Source organism: Echeneis naucrates, chromosome 10, assembly GCF_900963305.1.
Source record: "Echeneis naucrates chromosome 10, fEcheNa1.1, whole genome shotgun sequence".
NCBI classification, from domain to species: domain Eukaryota; kingdom Metazoa; phylum Chordata; class Actinopteri; order Carangiformes; family Echeneidae; genus Echeneis; species Echeneis naucrates.
In genome coordinates this window covers 17,786,994-17,807,735 of record NC_042520.1, presented here as the reverse complement: position 1 = coordinate 17,807,735, position 20,742 = coordinate 17,786,994, and the positions used below count along the sequence as shown (strand labels likewise).

The following is a 20,742-nucleotide window of genomic DNA, read 5'->3' as shown; positions in this document are numbered from 1 at the left end:
GACGTAAAAGCCAGCTACAGTTAAAAACTTCCAAATACTATCATTAAAAAAAAATAATAATATAAATAAAACATGTCACAAAGCTGATTATTCAGATTTATTCAGATTTATGATGACAACAGATTGCATGATGGAATTGGTAAAATTATTTCACACCAAACTGATTCATTTCCAGGCACCACATCAAAGCTTTGTCAAACACCAAGTAAATGCATAATTGATTTACTAATCAGCTATTAGAAATGTCAACAGCCCAAAAAACAATGAGTGTAGATCATTTCCCACACCACAGAATAAAATGATGATTATGGAACATAGGTCAAAACTTATAGTGAGTTTAAATTTAAGTTAACTACTATCACATCTCAAGTCCTGTTGATTTTTGCTAAATATCCTAAATAAAAACAACAAAACATGATACACATGTAAAGTATGTAAAGCTAAGAAAGGCACTTAGTGTTGCAACATGGGAGTGATCTTTTAGTATATTAACAGATATCACTACTCATGACTCTAAATCAACAGTAGCTATTTACAATCTCAAATCAACATTAACATCAACATGTGATTGTCAAAATATTATTTTCTTGTAACATTTCTGTACTCATATGAACAACATGGTCTTAAATATATTACAGACAAGCAGCCTTTAATATTAAATTACAAAGTGGAAATGCAGCAGGGGTCTGCGTTTCCCTTAAGAGATATAAGTCTTGAGCTTCTGTGAAATGGCACCACAGCAGATTGGACACTTGATTATTTTCTTTGAACATGTCTCACAAGTGACCAGATGACCACATGGGATGAAGACAATACAAATGTCTTTGTCCATACATATTTTACATTGTTTTTCCCTTTGCAGCTTCATTAGTTTCTCCAGCGGGTCCTTATCTGATGGTTAAAAAAAAGAAGGGAAAAAAAGGATAAAAATGCGCTTAGTCATAAACAAAATATGTTGCTGTCTTTGTTTTCTTTGACGTAAGAAACAATAGCACACGATTCTCCTGTGAATGTGACACACAAAGAGAAGGTACAGTACCTTGGTCCTCTGTCATGGCAGCAGCACTCTCTGGCGTGTTTTTAAAGCAATCCTCCAAAAGTGCTTCCAGGCTGGAGTAGTCTGAACCCGTCCTTTCAATCTTCTTCAGGATAGTCGCTTCCACCACACAAGGCTCTAGACCCATTCCTATTGCACTCTGAGCCATGTCAGACTGGACGACCTCTGAACAAAAAGCCCAAACATCAGTATACACAACTGTGTGTTTTGTTTTGTTTTGTTTTTTTTACAATTGTGTGCGCATACATTCATACTAGGAAATGTTTTAGATTTGTTATTTACAATAAAGGGTAGCCAAAATAAAATATATAGCTATTTACCATTTGTATGCTCAAAAAATCCATTCTGATGACTTGAAGCCTGGAAACAAACATGGACATACAGTTACTTACCATTTAATGTTAAGTAAAAATCTATGAGTAGCTTTGCTCCCAACAGGCCTGCTTTGGATTGCAGTATTTACCATAGACACACATACGTTTGTGCAGAAAAGAGCAGAGGGCATAGAAGATAATTTCACCACTGGAAGTATGCATACTTTTTAAATTGGACTGATGATGGTTACATGTTAAGAAGGAAATGGCATGGAATGAGTTTCATGCACTGCTCTGCAACAACAGGACCGCTCTAAAAGTGATATTTACATTTATCTGGTCTATAAACAGATGCCCATTATTGTCAATGTACTATCTACATGCCCAGAGTTTGGATACAAGACAGCAACAATATAAGTAATATTAGTCCCTTTAATCAGCTACTATTACCACAATACTTTTGTCATCCTGGGTTGTTATCATAGATATACTATATGTAAAATTTAAACCAATAACTGCAAATTAGTTTTCACATATAATTGGCTAGAAAATCAGGTGTTCCCCAAATCTCTGACGTTATTGCTCTGATTGAAGCACTTAAAATCACTGAAAGCTTACAGCTCTGTTTCGTTGTGGGTCTTGCAGCTGGATGCTGTTGATAAACTCTTTCCCCTTTTCTGCCAATAGGAAGCTGCATCTGATAAAACAAATATACAAACAAAATCATATAATTTCATTGAATGAAAACTAAAGAAAAATGTACCGCAAAAAAAAAAAAAAACAAACCATAAATTTATATAAGTTAATGTCTAAGGTTAGGGCTGTTCTTACCCGGGGTAATATTTGGCATGTTCTTCCCAAGGATCCTCTCCAGGGTTCCAGCCTTTCAAACCTCCACCACAGCAGAAACACAACACCTTGTCACCTGTCCCTGTAACATGCATACATTTTGGACTTTGCTTGCATTCATAACTATGATCTGGTAACAAAGAAAATATGAATAATTGAAGGCTCTTTTCTTTTTTTCCATACCTGTGCTGAAGAAGCCAGCTCTGGCAAGGCTCTCATGGTCAATAGGATGTTGGAGACCTGCAAAAGTACCAAGCCTCTCCTCAAATCTGCTCATAGCAACATGAGAGTTTCTGTGTTGACTGCTGCTGCTTTCTTCCTCCTCCTCTGCACCTCCCAGCAACGGTATGTTTCCCACATCATGCCCAAGGATGAAGAAGCAGTTGGGAAAATGTTTGGTATGTTCTCCCCAGGCAGTGTCCCCTTCTTCCCAACCACCCAGCATGCCCTGACAGCAGAAACACTGCACCCCATCGCTCTCCCCTAAGTAGTAGAGGCCAGCTTGGGCCAAGTCACGGGGCGTCACAGGTGCAGTAGAAGGCCAGGAAGAGAAGGTTCGAAGACGGTCCTCCTCCTTCCTCATGTGAGGAACCAAAGGATAGGTGGACTCATCTACCACCTCTCCTGTTCTCAAACGAAACTGTAGATCTTCTGCTGCTTCACTGTAGATGGAACCATTGGTCATGTTGGTATCAAAGCTCGGGTGAAAACTGGAGCGGTGGGTGCAGCTGAGAAAAGTGCACGATGGGGAAACCTGTGAGAAAGGGTTTGTATGACTTAGTAACTTATAAAATAATGAAACCTCAACAATTATAACTTATGATTACCTCTTTATGCCTCTCGACAGGTGTGTCTCCCATACACCAGTTTTCTACAGTCTTCTGACAGCAGAAGCAACGGACACGGTCAGCAGGTCCGGTGAAATAGAAGCCAGCCCGGGCCAATCTTTCTGCTGGGACCTGCTGGGCCAGACTAGACCCACGGAAAGATTCCAGACGATGGTTCATCAGCGAAAAATCCGCCATGTCATCTGTCTCCAACTTTCCTTGCGTAAGATCACACATAATTGAAGTGGGATCACTTGACGGACAGAAGTTCTGCAGATGAAATGGTGAGACAGATTGCATATAAATTTTAAAGTTAAGCGTTTTAATATCTAAAAATAAAAGGGTCAACATATATCAGAAAAATCCTTACTTGCTGTTTTTACAGACTTATAAAATGAATTAAGAAAAGACATATTGTCTAACTTGTCCTGGGCTAAGCACTTCCTGGATAGGTTTCTAGAGGGTAACTGCGCCTTTAAGAGAAGCAAGCAAATTGTAATCACATGTAGGCATTGGATAGTCCATGTGAGGGATGGGCACTGGGGAGGCGCTGTCTACAACCTAGGTAAACTGCAACATGATAGTTTTGCAAAAGAGTGCGAATTTTGGCAGTCCAACAACACAACGTATGCCAAAGCCAACTACAAAAATATGAGACGGTTCTGCATTTATTGATAATCACACAGGACTAATGCAATATTCAGGTCGTGAAACTAAAAAGAAAAATATTAAAGAGGCATTTCATTATAGTTGAGTAAACAGACGAACACTGTGTACTGTCCATGCCCATTTATTATTGCAACGCATCATGGGAAACTATGCCACACTCCCTCTTATAAATATTTTTGAGGAGGGTGTAACCGATGTTTTCATCAATATAGGGCCGTCACTTAATGCTCTCTTCTTTATTTGAGACTGTATGGAAAGCTAAATATTTAATGTAGCTTTCCATACAGTCTCATCTCAACCAGTCTCTCTGAGCATTAGCCACTATCGCATTTTAGCACACACATGATTATATCCACTGTATACCAGCACTGATTAAGCACCCAAGTATTGATCGGCTGACGTATTTACTTTATTAATGGGAGAAGCGTGTGATCTTTGGACTTTATCAATCTCAAAGGCAGAAATGTTTAAGTATACATTTGTGCTAGATAACTCAACACCACGTTGATCTGAACTCTGTCCCTACTGTGTCGTACAAAGTTGTGATACACAATCTGTCAGAGGTATCAGCCATGTGATCTTAACACAAATGGCTTCATCTCTAAACTTGTCGCGCACTGAGTGAATTGACTGGCCCCGAAATGTCCAGAAAAGCAGTCACGCATTTTGCAACAGACACATGACTGGCCCTCCGGTCTGCAGTGACAGCGGCTGAAAACAAACGTACTGCTGCTCACCTCACAGCTAGCACTGAGCTAACCAGATACGGAGCTGCTTTGGCTTAGCGGCGCATTCAAATGTGAATACAACTATTAAAATGTGAGCTGGGTGGTTTTAGTATATTTAGATGGGTACTCTTAAGATGTAATCTTAAGTAAAAGAATTGCGAACCTATCATTTTACGATAACGACAAACGTCAGCTAAGTATGTTAGCTTCTGTGAGCTACGTAACTGATCAAAGTTACCCCGACAACCATTCTGGTTAAACTTGGATAATGACCTTAAAATGCTCACGTACAGCTGGTGGGCCCCTAACTCCAGTCGATCTCCGTCATGAACACCGCCTACAGAGGACACCGAAGCTACAGGGCAACACCTTGCTTTATATGACCTCGGTTTGAGGAAGCGAAAGCGACTGAGTGAAAATGTGCATCTTCTTGTGGGAGGACACCATTGTGACGTCATCAAAACCAGCCCTTTCGCGTGGTTTAGGTGGGAGTTTAAAATGCAAAAGAAATGGGAATTTCCTCATCAACATGCAACTATCACTATTATTCACTAACATGTGCTGAGCATGAAGTCTACTTTAATACATATCTCACTCATTCAGTATTTATATATTAACATGTAAAGTGAGACAGGAACAAGTGCTTTGGCATGTCCAAATTAATAATATTAATGAGGTGCAAAACTGAGACATGCTTCAAAAATAATCTAAATCTTCACAAATGGTTACATGAGCTTTGCTGCAGCTCGAAACACACACAACCATGATACCACAGGGTACAGCAATACACCCTACATTATCACAATAATATCTGTAAAGTAGACCTCACGGTAGGGGTTTCCCCACATAAAACCCCATAGAAGCCCATGAATTTATTTTTGCTTTTATTGTGTTCTTTGGAAAACTGACAGGCAGACATTTTGCGTGCATTACCCTTTGCATGTGAACTCAGCAACAGAATAAAACAAGCGGGCTTTGCTGCACCTGCAACTACACCCATCATTGATATTACAGGGAAAAGAAGCACAACTGTACACCACTGCAGTAAGGGGAGAGTTTTAACCGCTGAGGTTCCTTCATCAGCTTTTAAGTTACGTTTATACAAAATACAGGTTATGACTCTGGCTTCATGGCTTAAGCCGCCAGTCATCAAAGCCCACTGGAAGTCCTACCTAAAACCTCAGTTTTTCCACAGTGTTGGACATTTTTGCCATAACTATCTACCTAAACCTACTGAGTATATGCCTGGTCCTATGGAGCTCTACAAAAGGCATGCTTATGGAAATTCAATGAGTAAACATCCATTGTATGGATGGCTCCCTTTGCTGCAGTCAATAGACCTGATAATAGGTCAAAAAGACAGACGGTCAACCACATTAGCTGGATCCAAAGGTTTCAGGTACAGTACATATATCCAAAACATTCTTTGTTTTGACGTTTACGGCTGATTTTCTTTATTGAGTAATTTTTGCAATAATTCAAACTCTACAGTAAATAGACCGCACTGTTAGACTTTGTTTAATGCAGGAGAGATTTGATCACACATCAAAAGCCTGTGCAGCTTCAAATCCCATGCTAAGGGACTGTTGGTCTGATGCAGTTCAGTCCATCTTTTTTCCCCTCACACCGTTTCACCTTTACATGTTACATATCTGAATGTATCACACCAGGCCACTCAAAGATGACTGACTGGACTTAGAACTCACATTAGGTAACTTGGTGATCATGGGAATTCAAGCTAGAATATTACTTGTAGGTGAGTAAATGTATCATCCCTCTACAATCCGACGAAGTATGTTTCCTAGACCACCTTTTGCTATCTGGAGGGGGGTCTTCTCTTCCTTGTTCTCAATGTAAATGCTGGCTCCATGTTCTACCAGCAATTTTGCTGCTTCCACTCGTTCTTCATCACATGCCAGGTGTCTAGTAAAAAAAATAAAAAATACACGTTGAATTCCATTCACCTCCCATAGGTTGGAAGTAAAAAAACAAATCTTATTGCTATCTTCTAAAACTAATAACATGACAAGTAAATGATAAAACTTGTATTCAATTCTGGTGAAGGGCCATTGTAAGTGTTTATGTTCATTGTATTACATACACGTTTATTCACACTTACAGTGGTGTGTTGCCCTGTGAATCCTGGATATTAGTTGAGGCACTCTGTTTCAAAAGCAGCTGGATGAGGCGGTAGTTGCCCTTGGCAGATGCCCTGTGAAGGGGAGTGGACTCCAGCTTGTCAGTAGCATTGGGGTCTGCTCCATTTTCCAACAACAGTAAGGCAATCTATCAATAGTGAAATATTAGAAACCACATCCTTTTAAATGCAGTAAGTTCCCATTCATAAGAAATACATGCTTCTCATTTTTCTCGTTTCTCAGGCAAAGCCCAGGGCCATTGTTAGGAAGAGTTAGTTCCACATACTGAAACCACAGGACACACTGTGGGTGAAATAATGCCCACTTAAATCTCATATCAGAATATATTCTCTAACCTTCAGTAAATGTCAAGTTGCTTCTTTCATCCAACAAGTACATTAATGATTGAGTTGAAAAGTGTTTTTGGGATTTGCTGCACCTTCTCCTCTTATAGTGGTGAAAGGTATAAAGTCAAAAGGAAGAGTCCAGGACACTTAGGAGGGAGCTGCATGATATCCTTTGATACAGCAGACTTAAAAATATAATTTAAACACTATGCTTAACCAATCATAAGAGGGAAAGCACATATGTTAGCTGAATAATATTTCCAGTATATGTATGCACGTTAGGTGTGGAAGGAATAGCTAAGTAGCAAAATTAGCAACTTTGGCGTTCTAAGGGAAAAACACCTTGGAACAGGCATACATGGGGTTTTATACATCTGATGAAAGGACTTTGTATCCATATTTCCTGTTTTGTGTGTACTCAGATTTCCTGAATACATCACCTGAATACATAGTTTTATACATTTGGCCCCTGGTCTTTAACAGCATGTCAGAGATTATACTAACATCTGGAATAAACCAAAAACATAAGCGTTTCTTCAGTTTGTAATGTCAGTGTTTTGATTTTCACAAATGTTTCTCATAGGGCATTGAAAACATAATTAAAATGTTTTAAATGATAACAAATTATCTTAATGGTGATGGACTTCTGCCAATGGGGATCAATAAAGTATTATATTGTCTTATCTTAACTCATTTTAATCATAGGACAACAAAGTAATGATACACAAGCTTAAATATGTCAATGGGTTGAGTCCTACTTTATCACAAATTCACTAATTAAGGGATATGGTAAAAATGGGTTTATTGAAATGCCCATTTTCTGTGTGGCTGTTCTTAGTTAAGTATGAGATGTCATCATGACAAAGGATATCAGGAGGTTTGGTTTCTCTACATTTGTTTCAAAAAGAAAGGACGGCTTAATGTACACAATGACTACCAGGGGGAAATTCCTACTTGTCACGCACTACTGGAAATAATTCTACAACTATGGGAAAGAGAGAAGTGACATCATAAAATAAAACCATTTGGACTACAGTACAGTATTATTTGAATACTCAAATACTCAATTAATCTACTGATCATTTATTTTAATCAAAGTTTGGGCAACATAACACTGACAAAAACAATGTAGATGTGTGTTCTGCAGTTTCCTTGAGACCAAAACCTTAGAAACATGTAGTCAAATATGGTGTCAGGAAACGGAAATGCAACAATTGTGAGGCTTGTACACAATGCCTGAATATACTGCTTAACAATCTTATACTTCATGGATTATAAAGATAATTAAGTACTGTTCTATTAATTCAATAGCCGATTATTAAACAAATTGGGGGATATATAAAAATTAGTACAGTATGTGGCTCAAACTATCAGCTAATGTCCGAGCACCTTGAGAGCCTTACCTCATATCTGTCTTTAGAAGCAGCATAGTGCAGAGGGGTGCATCCATTTTGATTGACTGAATTCAGTTGAGCGCCTTTGGATATTAGAGCTCTAACTATGTCTTCTCTGCCTGCAGATGCAGCAATATGAAGAGGAGACCACAAAGCCTGAGGGGGGGGGACAAATTCAGAAATCAAAGTGAATGGGATCATCTTGAGAGAACAATATGTGATGACATGCATAAACACACAAGCATAATGTATATACAGTACACGACAGGAAAAGAAGAAATTCTAAGAAATGTCAATAGAGGATGTAAAAGTTTTGAAAACGTAATTACATTATTACTTTATAAAGCTATTATAGATGAAATGTGCTGTTTTGGGCGGTGCTTGAACATGTAGAGCTGATTCATTTGTGAAGTGGACTTGTCCAGCACACCCAAGCTAAAACTACTGCATCACATTATGTACCACAGAGTAATGCTTTGGCAAAAAAAATAAAAATAAAATAAATAAAATAATGACAATAAACAATGGAAATGCACATCATCTTGCAGATTCACTTCCACTCCCAGGTCGAGCAGAAACTCCACAATGTTGGTGTGGCCTGCTGAACAAGCCCAGTGCAGGGCGGTCCTCCGGTCCTGGACGGACACAGACGGAGAGAAGATCACTGAGCAGCTGTCATTGTTTCAGGACTGTGAGGATGATGACGGCAGATACAGCCTGGACTTCGTTGGCTCATGCAGTCTTACCTGGTCCGCTTTGCAGGCAAGCGTCTTGTCTGACAGAATACACTGTTTGAATTTCTCAAACTGGCCCGTGTAGGCAAAATTGCAGACTTCCACGTTAGACACAGACCCCTCCATTGTTAAGAAGTCTCCGTGTTTGCCAAGCGAAATAACTAATAACCAACAGTTACGCCAGTGCTGAAGAGTTGCTTCGGTCCAGTTTTGAAGCAGCGATGACTCAGGAAATAATGGACCCCACTTCCACATGGCGTCATTCTTTTTTTCTTCAAAGTAATACACCGTCAGCCGTGCAACAGAAATAGCATTTAGCGAACGTTTCTGTATTGTGCTGTATCAAGATTCTTTATAAATTAATAATAAATTCAGGAAAGATATTAATGTTGGGCCAAATAACTTGAGATATTGTTATTAAATGGCGTGATTAAAATATACGATGAACGCAAAGAGCTCATTTTATTGAGCACGTGTAATATGACCATACACACTTTTTATATTCATCATCCGACCAGCGAACAAATCTTTTATTTTGGTAGGTGCAGCTAATGATCGGCGGAAGTAATCCTTACCAAAAATGGTTTCCCTGCTGGCCAAATGAACAAGAAAAGAACTTCAACTTGATTGCTTGAAGAGATTTATTACTAGTCACCAGATAGTAGTGCTCGGTATTGTTTGGGTCGTTATGTCTGTGGCCATGGCTAACACGACGGTAAGCCTTAAAGTCGCCACACTTTTACGCTGACAACAACAAGCTAACACAATGTTGTGCTAACTAGCCAGTATCCAATGTGCGCATTTTCCATTGAACGCTTGCAGATGAGTTGAGTCGTTTTTTATGGTAGTGATCAGCATTTAACTGGTGATTGTCACAACAGGATTTCAGGACCCATGTTGACCAGTCATGCAGATATTCAGAAGAGTTTGTTAACATTTACTACGACTGCATGGATAAGAAAAGGAGGGTAGGTAATGGTCTTGTTCGTTGTGTTTTCACTGAATTGCAACATCAATGTTCTTGTTTGAAGACAACAGAACTTGACTCGAGATATCCAATATTGTGGGCCGAACATCATTGGTATATACATCTTATAATAATACTTGTTATGTGTTTGAGGTAAGTCGCAGCATTGGTATTGCATGTTTTGCTCACCAGAGAGCAGTAGTAAGTTAAAATGTCCCAGTCAACACATCCAGACCAGTCTAAAGCTACTGATACCCTCTCACTGAGGGAAGAGTTTTACAGCGATCACGTCTAAAATTACTTGAATCTCAACAAGTATTTGTCATTCAAGGCTTTATGTGATAGGAGAGAGACGTAACTTCTTTGATATCATACAATTAATTAAAGAGACAAGAACGAGAAAAAGGTTGTACTACAAAATAAAATCCATGCAATTAAGTGATTTAAAAACAAAAAAAAAAAAAACAAAACCTTAATGTGATTTAAAAACGCTTTCCATAGATTGGACTTTTGACTTGTAGCAGGCCACAGAGCCAGTTTCCTCTGACCCATTCTTTAATGCTTGTAGGATACATTATCTGTGGCAGCCAGGACTTGAAGCTGAGAGACACTGAGCTGTATTCTTTAGCTCCAGTATAGCTTGATAATTTGCATTTTTTCTGGTGTGTTGTGAAAAGAGGATTACTGTACGGGATGCAGCAACATTTTCATCTGTCTGAAGGACAGCCTTCCTGGAGCATTGTGGGTTATCAACACTGCATTCTACCAAGCTTTCATCAGGCTTTTTTATGCATCTCTTTTAAAATAGATTTATTTTGGGTCTTTTGCCACGGAGTCAAAATAAATCCAAAAGCAACAAGTGGGGCAGCTGAACTCTTGTTCATTGTTTGTCTTTTTTGAATTTTATAGTTTTCTTTAGGTTCATTCAAACTATCCCTGATTTCAATCAGTTTTAGTTTTTCTCTCACAGTGATATCCCAGGAGGTTGGGTTTGGTCCCATAGACCTTAGGCTTGTAAATAATAATATGAATACTGAGCAGCTTTGTGAACAAGATTGTCTGTTTGTTTGTTTTGGTTTTTTTTTTTTTTGTTCTTACTCAATATCGATCACACAGTTACACCAAACAGACCAATTGAGCACAGTCTTAACAAGGCACTACTCTTCTTAAAATGTCATTATAGCTGTACATTTATCAGCGCTAACAAAAGGAATGCCAATAATTCAATACAATCATTTGACAACATAGTAGATTTTATGTTGAACCATTTACTGGAAGAATCAAGTCTTGTGTCAATGAATTGTAAACATAAAATTTAGAGCCTGGAGCATTTAATTATCTAATTTTGAGGGATTCTTATCCAAATTTGTTCCATGTGTCCAAAAAAAATCTAAACTATTAAAAATGTTTATTATCTAAATTCTCTAATATCAATCATTACTGCTTTTCAAAATATAATATTGTTTTAGGCTGTACACCAATTTATGGTTGATGTAATATGTCGCTGCTCCTCAGTGTTATTATTCACTGGATCCTATGTCTCAGAATTTGACCAGACTTTACCTGGACAAAGCGACGTTGGTGTGGAATGGCAATGCAGTGTCAGGACAGGACGCTCTGGGCGAGTTTTTTGAGTTGCTTCCATCCAGCGAGTTCCAAGTTCACACACTGGACTGTCAGCCGGTTCATGGTCAGTACAACAAATGTGAAGCCTTTTGAAGTGCTAAATCTCAAATGTGATTAGAAAATAACTTTTTAAGTCCAAAAGGGAAAACAAATGAGAGAGAATACAGACCTACAGCTATGTCATGAGCTGTATATACAAAATACAGTGATAGCAATATTTGATGAGGATATGGATTCTCCCCTCTGTTGCCTCAAATTCAAGGGAGGCATGAAAATGATGACTGTTAAATCTAAAAAATGAAAGTGAGAATTTCAGCGTCTGATTGTGTCATCCTACTGCAGATGTTGTTGTGATGTGTTTGTCCAACACTAATGCACTGCTTCTTCTCTATCAGAACAAGCAACCCAGGGCCAGACCACGCTGCTTGTGGTGACTGGCGGCACAGTCAAGTTTGAAGGGAACAAACCACGTTTTTTCAATCAGAACTTCCTTTTAACGGCTCAGGCTTCACCCAACAATGACCAGCCTGTTTGGAAAATTGCGAGTGACTGTTTCCGATTTCAAGACTGGAACAACTAAGGCTCTGTGGCAGTGTAGAAATCTTGACATGATGTTGGTTTATTTGTTTTATAATAACACATTACAAAATGATAATTACAAAAAGATGTTTTATTTTTTGAAATATTGATCGAGGCATGAGATAATGATGGAGTAATAAATACAAATAAAATCGCTGAAAAACCAACTGTAAAGTGACTGTCAATGTTTGCTTCCTGAAAGGTTTAGTGGTGCAAACACAACTTTCAAAATGACACAGAAAAAATCCCTCTAATATTAAAATGCCCAAGCTGACAGATGACCATCAGATGCCAAATTCTAAAATAAAATGTTAACTGAGGCAAAATTTATACAGTATTACAATGTCTAAAGCTTAGAAGCATTTTAGTAGCTAGTTTAGTTACACGTGTCTGTTCCCGAATAAATAAGGTGCCCACATTCATTCTGAATTAAGTGCTTTCTAGGCAAGCAACCCACTCCTTGACAAATTCATATATTAAAACATTTGCTAATCTTCCTGAGTCATTTATATATCCACCTTTTGGTCTTATTTTCTCAATAGATTGACACAATATCAAATAAATACAACATGGGTAAAAAAATAAAATAAGCACACATGATCACAAGTTACTTTTTGGTTCATCGTGGTTCATCGTGGTTCATCTCTGGTGGAGGGATTTTTCCTTAAGCCAGAACTAAACATTGACATGGCAGTTCAACCATTTTTGTAACAAACACAAGCTATTTGTTTTTATACAGATACCACTTACTTCTGCTCGACTACACAAGTACTGCAGACTGAAGGCACAGTAACATCAGTACTCAACTTTACAAGAGCTTTAAAAGCGACTGCAATAACTAAAGTTAATATTTCCAGTGGAAGTAAAAACAAAGCTTTGCACCATGTAGAGAATATGTAGAGTAGTACTCTATTGGCTACAAAGAGAGTGCCAACAGATTTGGATGGATGTGGATGGCAGTTGAGTGCATTTATGGGTCTCAGACCCTTATTCAGGTGTAAAAGTTGCCTATGAAGTACATATTTTTAACAATCAAAACTTGAACACAAACATAAAAAGCAGCACATATCAACAGGTACAATTATCTCCAGCTTCAGCTTTTCTGTTAATGATGTTTCCATTTGGATGTGTGTGGTACACAAACAGCATGAAAAACTGAAGTGGGTACCAGGAAAATTATTTATACCCCAGAACAGTGGTAATGTTTAAGATGGGGACTCTTAAGTGAAATTGTCACAGTTATTTGCCCCCATACATTCTCTCTATGTGGTGCAGATAGTGGTTCTTGAGCTCTTTCCGCTTCAGCTTGAATGCATCTGTCACAAGACCAGTCTCTGGGGTCCATGGCTCAGGACTGAGATGCACTTTCACTGGAATCTCGAATCGCTGAAGTTTAACTAGGTGCAAAGGAAAGAGGAAGAGTAAAGTAATGCTCAGTCATATCCGAATGATGAATTTGATCTTCACCACTAAACATTGGTACATAACGGGCAAACTCTACGTGTAAAGTGCCTTGATGTAACTTATGATTTGGTCCTAAATAAATAAATTTGATTTGGACAACATGAACAGGTGAAGTATGTATAAAAGTAAGGTTCTTACTGTTAGCTGCGACGAGCTTGATCTCTTTGAGAACTTCTCTTTCCATCTCAGGGTGAGTGCAGATCTCTTCCCATGCTGCCACAATGCCTCTCTGTTTGGCCAGTTCTGTTAATTTTTTCTGGTTGGGAACCACAAAGCTGATCACATAGTTCTGATCACTGAAAGGATGAATATTAAAAACAAGTTTAATAAAAGTCATGTTGACTGCTGAAAATCTAGCAATAGGAATAGGAATTAAATGCTGAAACGATAGTTCTAAAAGTGCTGAAAGGAGGTTTGGTGTAGCCAATTATTATTTAAGGGAGGAATTTAAAAGTCAATAAGACTGAGTGCAACAGGTTCAGCTCTGGAAAATGTCTCAGGAAGAATGCCCTCATAAACACTTCACACACTCACTCGCACATTTCCATCTTTCACCACTAAAATAAAAGGCATAAATGGACCCCAGCAATAACCAACACATAGGTATCTATTCATTGATTTAATCCATGTGACGCTCCAAAGCCATCCTGGTAAAGCAACAAATCAACAGATTCAATTGCTACTTGACATCAACAGAGACTCTGCTTGCTTTCAACATCGGATCTCATGTGTTCCTACATACAGGTATGGAAGAAAGTCTCTACTCCCTGGAGAGAGGGGAAAGAAAAAAAAAGTAGCTTTCTCACCTGTTTGCGTAAGCACAGATGTTGTCAATGAGAGGGCAGTTTTTCAGCGCAGATTCAACTTTACCAAGAGACACGTACTCCCCAGCCTGAAGTTTGACTAAGTCTTTCTTGCGGTCTAAAAGAAAATTAAAATGGGTTTCTAACAGTGCTGTAATGTCAAATCCAGTTTTGTTTTTTTGTTTGAACTTTGTTTTTCCAAAAGTTACAATCACTTTTATATTAGGGCTATGAAATTTTGCACCATCAGACAAAAGCCATGTCCCTAAGTGGCACGCAACTGGTTTGAAAGCATACACACCCACTATTTGTAGACAGCCATCTGGGTAAATCTCTCCTACATCACCAGTGCAGAACCACCTTTGCCCATTGTCATCCACAAAAAAGTCCTGATTGTTGCTTTCATTCCAGTAGTAACCCATGGTTACATTGGGACCACCAATCAGGATCTCTCCTCTTGGGTTCGGTTCATCTTTGCTGGTGTAGCCCCCTGAGATAAAATGGCAAACAAAACAATAAAACATGCAATTACCCTGCAATTAATTGAATATTTTTATTGTAAGCACTGCCTGCAGCAGCACCCAACATATTTTCCCACTGTACCTTCAGCCCAGTCCCTGAGTATGACCTCACAGCAAATAAGAGGTGCTCCAACACGACCAGTGCTGATGTCTGCAACTGTATAATAGGGCACAATATCTTAATGACACTGCACTTAATTCCCACCTTTGTTCTTTCTCCTTACTCTGGACTTTTAAATCCTGTCTTACCCTCTGTGATGGTGCCTGCTCCACAGGTTTCAGTGAGGCCGTAGCCCTGGCCCACTGGACAACAGAAACATACATTCATAAATCTTTGAGTGGCCGGTGACAGAGGAGCTCCCCCTGACAACATCATTCTCACTCTTCCTCCAAGCAGCTTCTTGACTTTCTGGAATAACAGGCTGTAAAGGGAGATTGCTGTGTTCACTTCAAGCTTAACACAAATTGATTTATTTTTGACAGCCCAGAAGGAAATACAGTGGTTTCTTACGCATTGCAGAGTGGTGCGTCATAGCCCTTTTTGATTTGCTCCAATTTATACTTGTAGCCCAGTGTAAACAGAGTCCTCTGAATGAAACTCATTTCCTGCACTTTGCTCATCACATTCTTGTTTATGCGATCCATAATTTCCTTTTTAGGGAGAACATACAGGTTAAAGAAATCGGGAGAAGAGTGATGACTAAAAGAGAAAAAGAACAGAAAGAACAGAGGATTCTTACTGGCACAGCTGCCATCAGGGTGGGTTTAAGCACTGAGCAGTCTCCTTTACTTCCTTTCTTTATCTTAGTGGACTAAATGGAGCAGAGGGGAAAAAAACAGATGACGTCACTCAGTAGTACGGTTACATTAAACAGATGATTCAGCTTATTGCAATAACATAGACTAGTATTTATAGCCACACCCAGGTGCCAACAGGTTTTACAAAACATAGCATATAAGTTGGCAAATATAATTTCGGGCCAGCTGCTGTGTATTACCTGATCTGACAGTGTCTGTGGAGATGAGTAGCCAATTCGACAGCCATATGTAACACAGGAGATTTCAGCTGTCATTTCAAGAACATGAGCCAGGGGCAGATAAGCTATGTAAGTATCATCAGGTCTGCAGGAACATAAGGAGGAGAAAGTAAAGGTTAAAAGCAGGAACCAATACACATTTTCTGTTCCTTTCCAACTTCCAATGCTTTTGAATCTGCTACTTCTGTGGGTGGGACCACCATGGATTTATATGGAAAATCCTGCCCTTATCTACTTGGCATATCCTAAGACAATGTTATTTTTGTAGCAACAAATAAAAGAGCCTTGTAAACTTTGCTTCTTGATAAGAACTGTGAAGCTATTCTATTATATAAATTCATTCTCTATATACTGACCAATACTGAAACTCACCCAAGTTCAGGGATGCGTTCACACTGCCCTGTCATTCCTGCAACCAGATTACTGTGGACAATCATGACTCCTTTGGGTCTTCCTGTGGAGCCACTGGTGTACATCACTACAGCCAAATCTGTAGGCTGGGGTTTCACAATGGCCCTCTCCACTGCAGGAAAAACATAATCACTTACTGTTTGTGCATTGTAAATGTCAAAGAAGAAAGAAAGAAGAAGAAAACTATAGTGAATAAGAAATACGTACTGTTTTCAGGCAGCGCACCAAGCTCTCGTACGGCCTGCATGCTGTGGATGGAGAGTCCTGCTGCATAGCCTTCTGTGATCACTTTCTTCTGGTCCACAAAGATCAAATGCTTCAGTTTCGGGATCTGTGGAAGCACATTCTAGAAAGAGATGGCAACAATGGTGTCAAAACAGAATGCCAGATCGGATTTAATGGTTTTATTAAAAGAATTTCTAGGTCAATCAATGGATCAATGGATATGCATTGATATTATCTTTACAATGAGCAGCAGCTAAAATATCTATCAAATGTACCTCTGGAAGACCAACAAGCATGCTTAAAATAAAAAAAATAAAAAAGTTTGCAACTTTATCTGAAATGTTCGACATATTTTAAAACATACATTATTTTCCTTTTGCTTGTGTTCCTATTTTGAGCAAGGATTCTGGGGGAATTGAGAAACAGATGACAGATACTGAATTCATTCATTCTTCCATGTGGCCTTCAAGGCATGGAAGATTTCAAAGCAATTCAAGCAATATTCCTACATACTAGGTTTGATTTAATTATCATATTTTATTATTAGGGGTGTAATGGTACATCTATTCGAATACGCCCATGTACCGAAGGCAACAAAAATATTAACACGCTAAAGCAGAGCCATCTGGCAACTAGTTTTAGCAGGAGTACGTGGTTCGTATATTTTCTGTTTTCTACAGTGAAGAATTAAGCATGTGAGTAAGATTTCAAGTTCATTTCAACTTGTATAGTAAAGGTTTTTTATTTAAATGAGCAGTTTGAAGGTGAATTTGAAAATGCTTACACTATGTTCCACCTGCTGCACTTTAATCGATCTTTATTTTATTACTTATATTTATATTATATTCATACTATATTTAGATTTCCGACCTAAAACCATCCTTTGTTCAGGGAATTGTGTTATGTTTAATGTTTTCACAATTTTATGTTTTGAATTTGATAATAAATTTAAATCTAAATCCCCGAAAATGTACCAAACTGTGATTTCAAAACAAAGGTACATACCGAACTGTGACTTCAGCGCATCGTCACACCCATAATTATTAGATATTATTTACTTATCTTGAAAAAAAAAAAAAAAATCATATATTTAGATCATCATTGCTCCACTTCTACAAAAAGAAAAGAAAAAAGAAAAAAAAAAAAGAGGGATGAACTCACTTTCAGTTTAGTCTCAAGTAGCTCCACACTGGTGATGAGATGTGTAACACCTGTCTCATTCAGACCAAATGCAATAGCCTCCTGTCCAAGTGTGGCATAAAATGTCACCACTGTTATGAAAACAAAACACTCAGTGAGCAAAAACATGTTAACAGCAGTTAATGGATAATCTTTACCTCTAATCAGATAACAGTCTGTACTGCAGTACAGTATCCTTACATGGGAAATTCCGCCTGAAGCACGCCTGGGCAGCAATCATCCACTCTGCTCTGGTTTCACAGAAGATTGCAATGGTGCTTTTGGGCTGTTGTCCAAGAGCTGCCAATCCACTGCCAAAATGACTGACTATGGATTCCATTTCATTGTAAGACAGCCATCTATACTCCCCCAAGATCAGCTTGATGGGAAAAAAATAAATAAATAAATTTAAAAAAAAATAAAAAAAAATAAATAAATCACATGCATCAGACATATTTGACTTTCCAAGTATCTCTAGCCAGAGGAATAGAATAATAATAATCCTTACCTTTTTAAATACTTTACCACTGGGCTGAATTTCATTCTCTTCACTCAGAATATCTCGGGTGCCAAGACAATGTGCATGTCCAAAGCGTTGTACAGCATGCTCGAAAAGCTTATCCAGCGTGTCCTTCCCTGGAAGGTCCTCCCTGGCCAGGCCCTCAAAGTGGTCTACAGAGCGGTATGGTCCCTCAGCACGGCCCGAAGTGGACCGCGCCTTTATCCGCTTGGACACAGCTTGTCTTTTCCCAGCGCCAGTTATGTAGTACCAGGGTAGGAAGGATAGGATGGAGTACAGCCACACCAGAAGGTGGATTGGAAAGAGGAGGATAGATTGCAGTGCTGAATCTGTGTTGAGTCCCATTCTTGCAGTGTGCAGGGAAGGGATAGGTAGCAGTCACAAGTTTTTTTTAAGATGCACTAGTCCTGAGGATGTTTGATGTGAGTAATGAGAATTGTATCAGTTGGGAAGCCTAAAAAAAGAAATAGTCCAGAATTAACAATTTTGTTAAATTTAAAATTAAAGTCTTGTCTACTATCACACAAATGTTACACCTAAAAAAGAGACAAGAGGAACAGAAAATACAATTCGAAAAATGGCTTAAAAAAGACAATATGAAATTACTACCAAAAATAAAAGCAGTTCACAAGTAAAAATTCAAGCCAAGAAAAAAACTGATTTCGATGGGGCAATAGGAAGAGGAAGTTAGTTAACTTACTTTTGATAGTCTACTCAGAAAAAGAAAACAGTTTAAAACTATGGCCTAAGCAGAGCAAACCAAAGAGCTTCAACTATTAATACCAGTAAGTCAAATCCTACCTAACATGTACACTGAGGAACAACCTTGCTATTCTCCCCTTCGACAAGATCTTCCCGAGAGACTTACCTCTCTCTAGTTCTGCATCAAACACCTACTGTGAGCTTGTCAGCCTTTGAAGCTCAGTTTTAAAGGGAGCCTTTCTGGATGGGCGTGTTGCCATAAATAAAAGAGTCGGTTCCCTTGCAATGCCTAACACACCTGTCTACCTTTCAATACAACAAAATGGTAGGTTTTCTGAAAGGTCACAAAGGCAGGGTTGAGTTGGGGACGCTCTGACAAGATTGGTCACTGCCCAATGACCACAGCCCTCTGAGTTATACTGAAGAGGATCAGGCTGTGATCAACCAATGATGATACTCTTAGGCATCACCCCACTCTGTGGTCAGTGAGAGTCACTCTAGGTCAAACTCCATTCACGAGTAACCTTACTGTACTGCATCAATGAAGCAGTTACAACTACACTAGTGATTCTTTGTAAGGGTATTATCATCTGATCTGGTCCATATCAACGCCGATCCAGTATGTACATGATGAAAAAGTCAGATATGACCCCACCCTTCCCCACAGGCACCACTTGTAACTGCAGCACATGATGCGATTACCATTCAATGAATCATATCTTCATTATCTGAACATCGATTATATTTGACTACCCAAAAGAGATTTAAAAAAAAATTCTGGCAAGCAGAAACATTTGTCTTTTGACTCCGAAACAGGTAGTGCAGCTGCTGCTACGGCCAACGAGGTCGGATTCTCGATTTTCTTTTTCCTGTCTGTCCGTGTGGCTGGAAAATATCATGAAAATCGCACGTAATCTCCTCAATCTCTCAGCGTAACACCGATGAGCCGGACGTGATGACTAGTGATGACTTTGACTATGACGTGAACAGTCCGGTTTTCCGGCAAAATCATCATCACAAATGAATAAGATATCTCCATGGCAACATGAAGACCATTTGGATGAATATCGCAAATGTAACCCTCAGAATTGAGAAATACACCACCAGAGAAAACGGCGCACCCTTAAACCCGAACGAGCTTCATTGAAAACAACATTTAGGGGTCAATTTTTCTTAAAAAAATAAAATTAAATAAAATAACGGTAACAGGAGACTGTGGTTTGTTCGCTCGGTAGACAGCAGCCGGCGTTTGACAGTAGGACGGAGCGGGACGGCGACAAAAGCCGCCACGCGATGCTGCTCCGGCTATCACTGAGCAGCTGCCGGCAAATTAATTACCGTGAGCCACCGAGAACATGGCTGAATCCTTTTAACCGCCACCGACACACGGATAGAAGGGTGGTAAGGAGATTACAGTAGTTAATTGGTGACGCCTTCTTACCTCCAGCAGCAGAAACACCGGCCAAGTCCTCGCCGCTCTGAAATGACCGACAGTTACCTCTAGCACCAAGAAACCCGGAACCCCTACGTCATCTGATTCCATATTTCTGGGCCAATGAGGAGCCGAGTAGTTTTTTATTTATTTATTTATTTATTTATTTTGCCCTGCCCCGCTACATCCGCTACTTAGAAAATCCGTTACCGGAAGTCC

The 20,742-nt window shown here is 39.0% G+C and overlaps 4 protein-coding genes across 5 annotated transcripts; 1 reads left to right on the top strand and 3 right to left on the bottom strand.

Moving 5' to 3' along the window:
* Positions 1 to 90: 90 nt before the first annotated feature.
* Positions 91 to 4,867, bottom strand: xiap (X-linked inhibitor of apoptosis). Of its 2 annotated transcripts, none has more exons than XM_029512671.1 (8): positions 4,736 to 4,867; positions 3,048 to 3,317; positions 2,404 to 2,974; positions 2,203 to 2,302; positions 1,990 to 2,068; positions 1,378 to 1,417; positions 1,040 to 1,222; positions 91 to 891 (listed from the first exon to the last, which is right to left on the bottom strand). In XM_029512671.1, the coding sequence occupies exons 2-8, from the start codon at positions 3,282 to 3,284 to the stop codon at positions 698 to 700; spliced, it is 1,404 nt and encodes a 467-aa protein (XP_029368531.1). In that variant the 5' UTR covers positions 3,285 to 3,317; positions 4,736 to 4,867; the 3' UTR covers positions 91 to 697. The 2 variants fall into 2 exon arrangements, with proteins under 2 accessions (XP_029368531.1, XP_029368532.1); XM_029512672.1 differs by having other exon boundaries at positions 4,718 to 4,856.
* Positions 4,868 to 5,329: 462 nt separating this feature from the next.
* On the bottom strand, positions 5,330 to 9,273 carry psmd10 (proteasome 26S subunit, non-ATPase 10). The gene is made up of 5 exons (XM_029512711.1): positions 9,070 to 9,273; positions 8,860 to 8,958; positions 8,333 to 8,479; positions 6,564 to 6,730; positions 5,330 to 6,367 (listed from the first exon to the last, which is right to left on the bottom strand). Exons 1-5 carry the CDS (start codon positions 9,181 to 9,183, stop codon positions 6,214 to 6,216), a joined length of 681 nt encoding a protein of 226 aa, XP_029368571.1. The 5' UTR covers positions 9,184 to 9,273; the 3' UTR covers positions 5,330 to 6,213.
* Positions 9,274 to 9,621: 348 nt separating this feature from the next.
* Positions 9,622 to 12,362, top strand: nxt2 (nuclear transport factor 2-like export factor 2). The gene is made up of 4 exons (XM_029512777.1): positions 9,622 to 9,772; positions 9,939 to 10,025; positions 11,570 to 11,714; positions 12,046 to 12,362. The coding sequence occupies exons 1-4, from the start codon at positions 9,746 to 9,748 to the stop codon at positions 12,228 to 12,230; spliced, it is 444 nt and encodes a 147-aa protein (XP_029368637.1). The 5' UTR covers positions 9,622 to 9,745; the 3' UTR covers positions 12,231 to 12,362.
* On the bottom strand, positions 12,303 to 20,602 carry acsl4a (acyl-CoA synthetase long chain family member 4a). The gene is made up of 15 exons (XM_029512776.1): positions 20,533 to 20,602; positions 18,378 to 18,843; positions 18,071 to 18,248; positions 17,852 to 17,961; positions 16,673 to 16,811; positions 16,427 to 16,577; positions 16,016 to 16,139; positions 15,758 to 15,829; positions 15,529 to 15,668; positions 15,267 to 15,439; positions 15,100 to 15,174; positions 14,798 to 14,986; positions 14,500 to 14,614; positions 13,832 to 13,989; positions 12,303 to 13,626 (listed from the first exon to the last, which is right to left on the bottom strand). The coding sequence occupies exons 2-15, from the start codon at positions 18,732 to 18,734 to the stop codon at positions 13,469 to 13,471; spliced, it is 2,139 nt and encodes a 712-aa protein (XP_029368636.1). The 5' UTR covers positions 18,735 to 18,843; positions 20,533 to 20,602; the 3' UTR covers positions 12,303 to 13,468.
* Between the last annotated feature and the right edge of the window lie 140 nt (positions 20,603 to 20,742).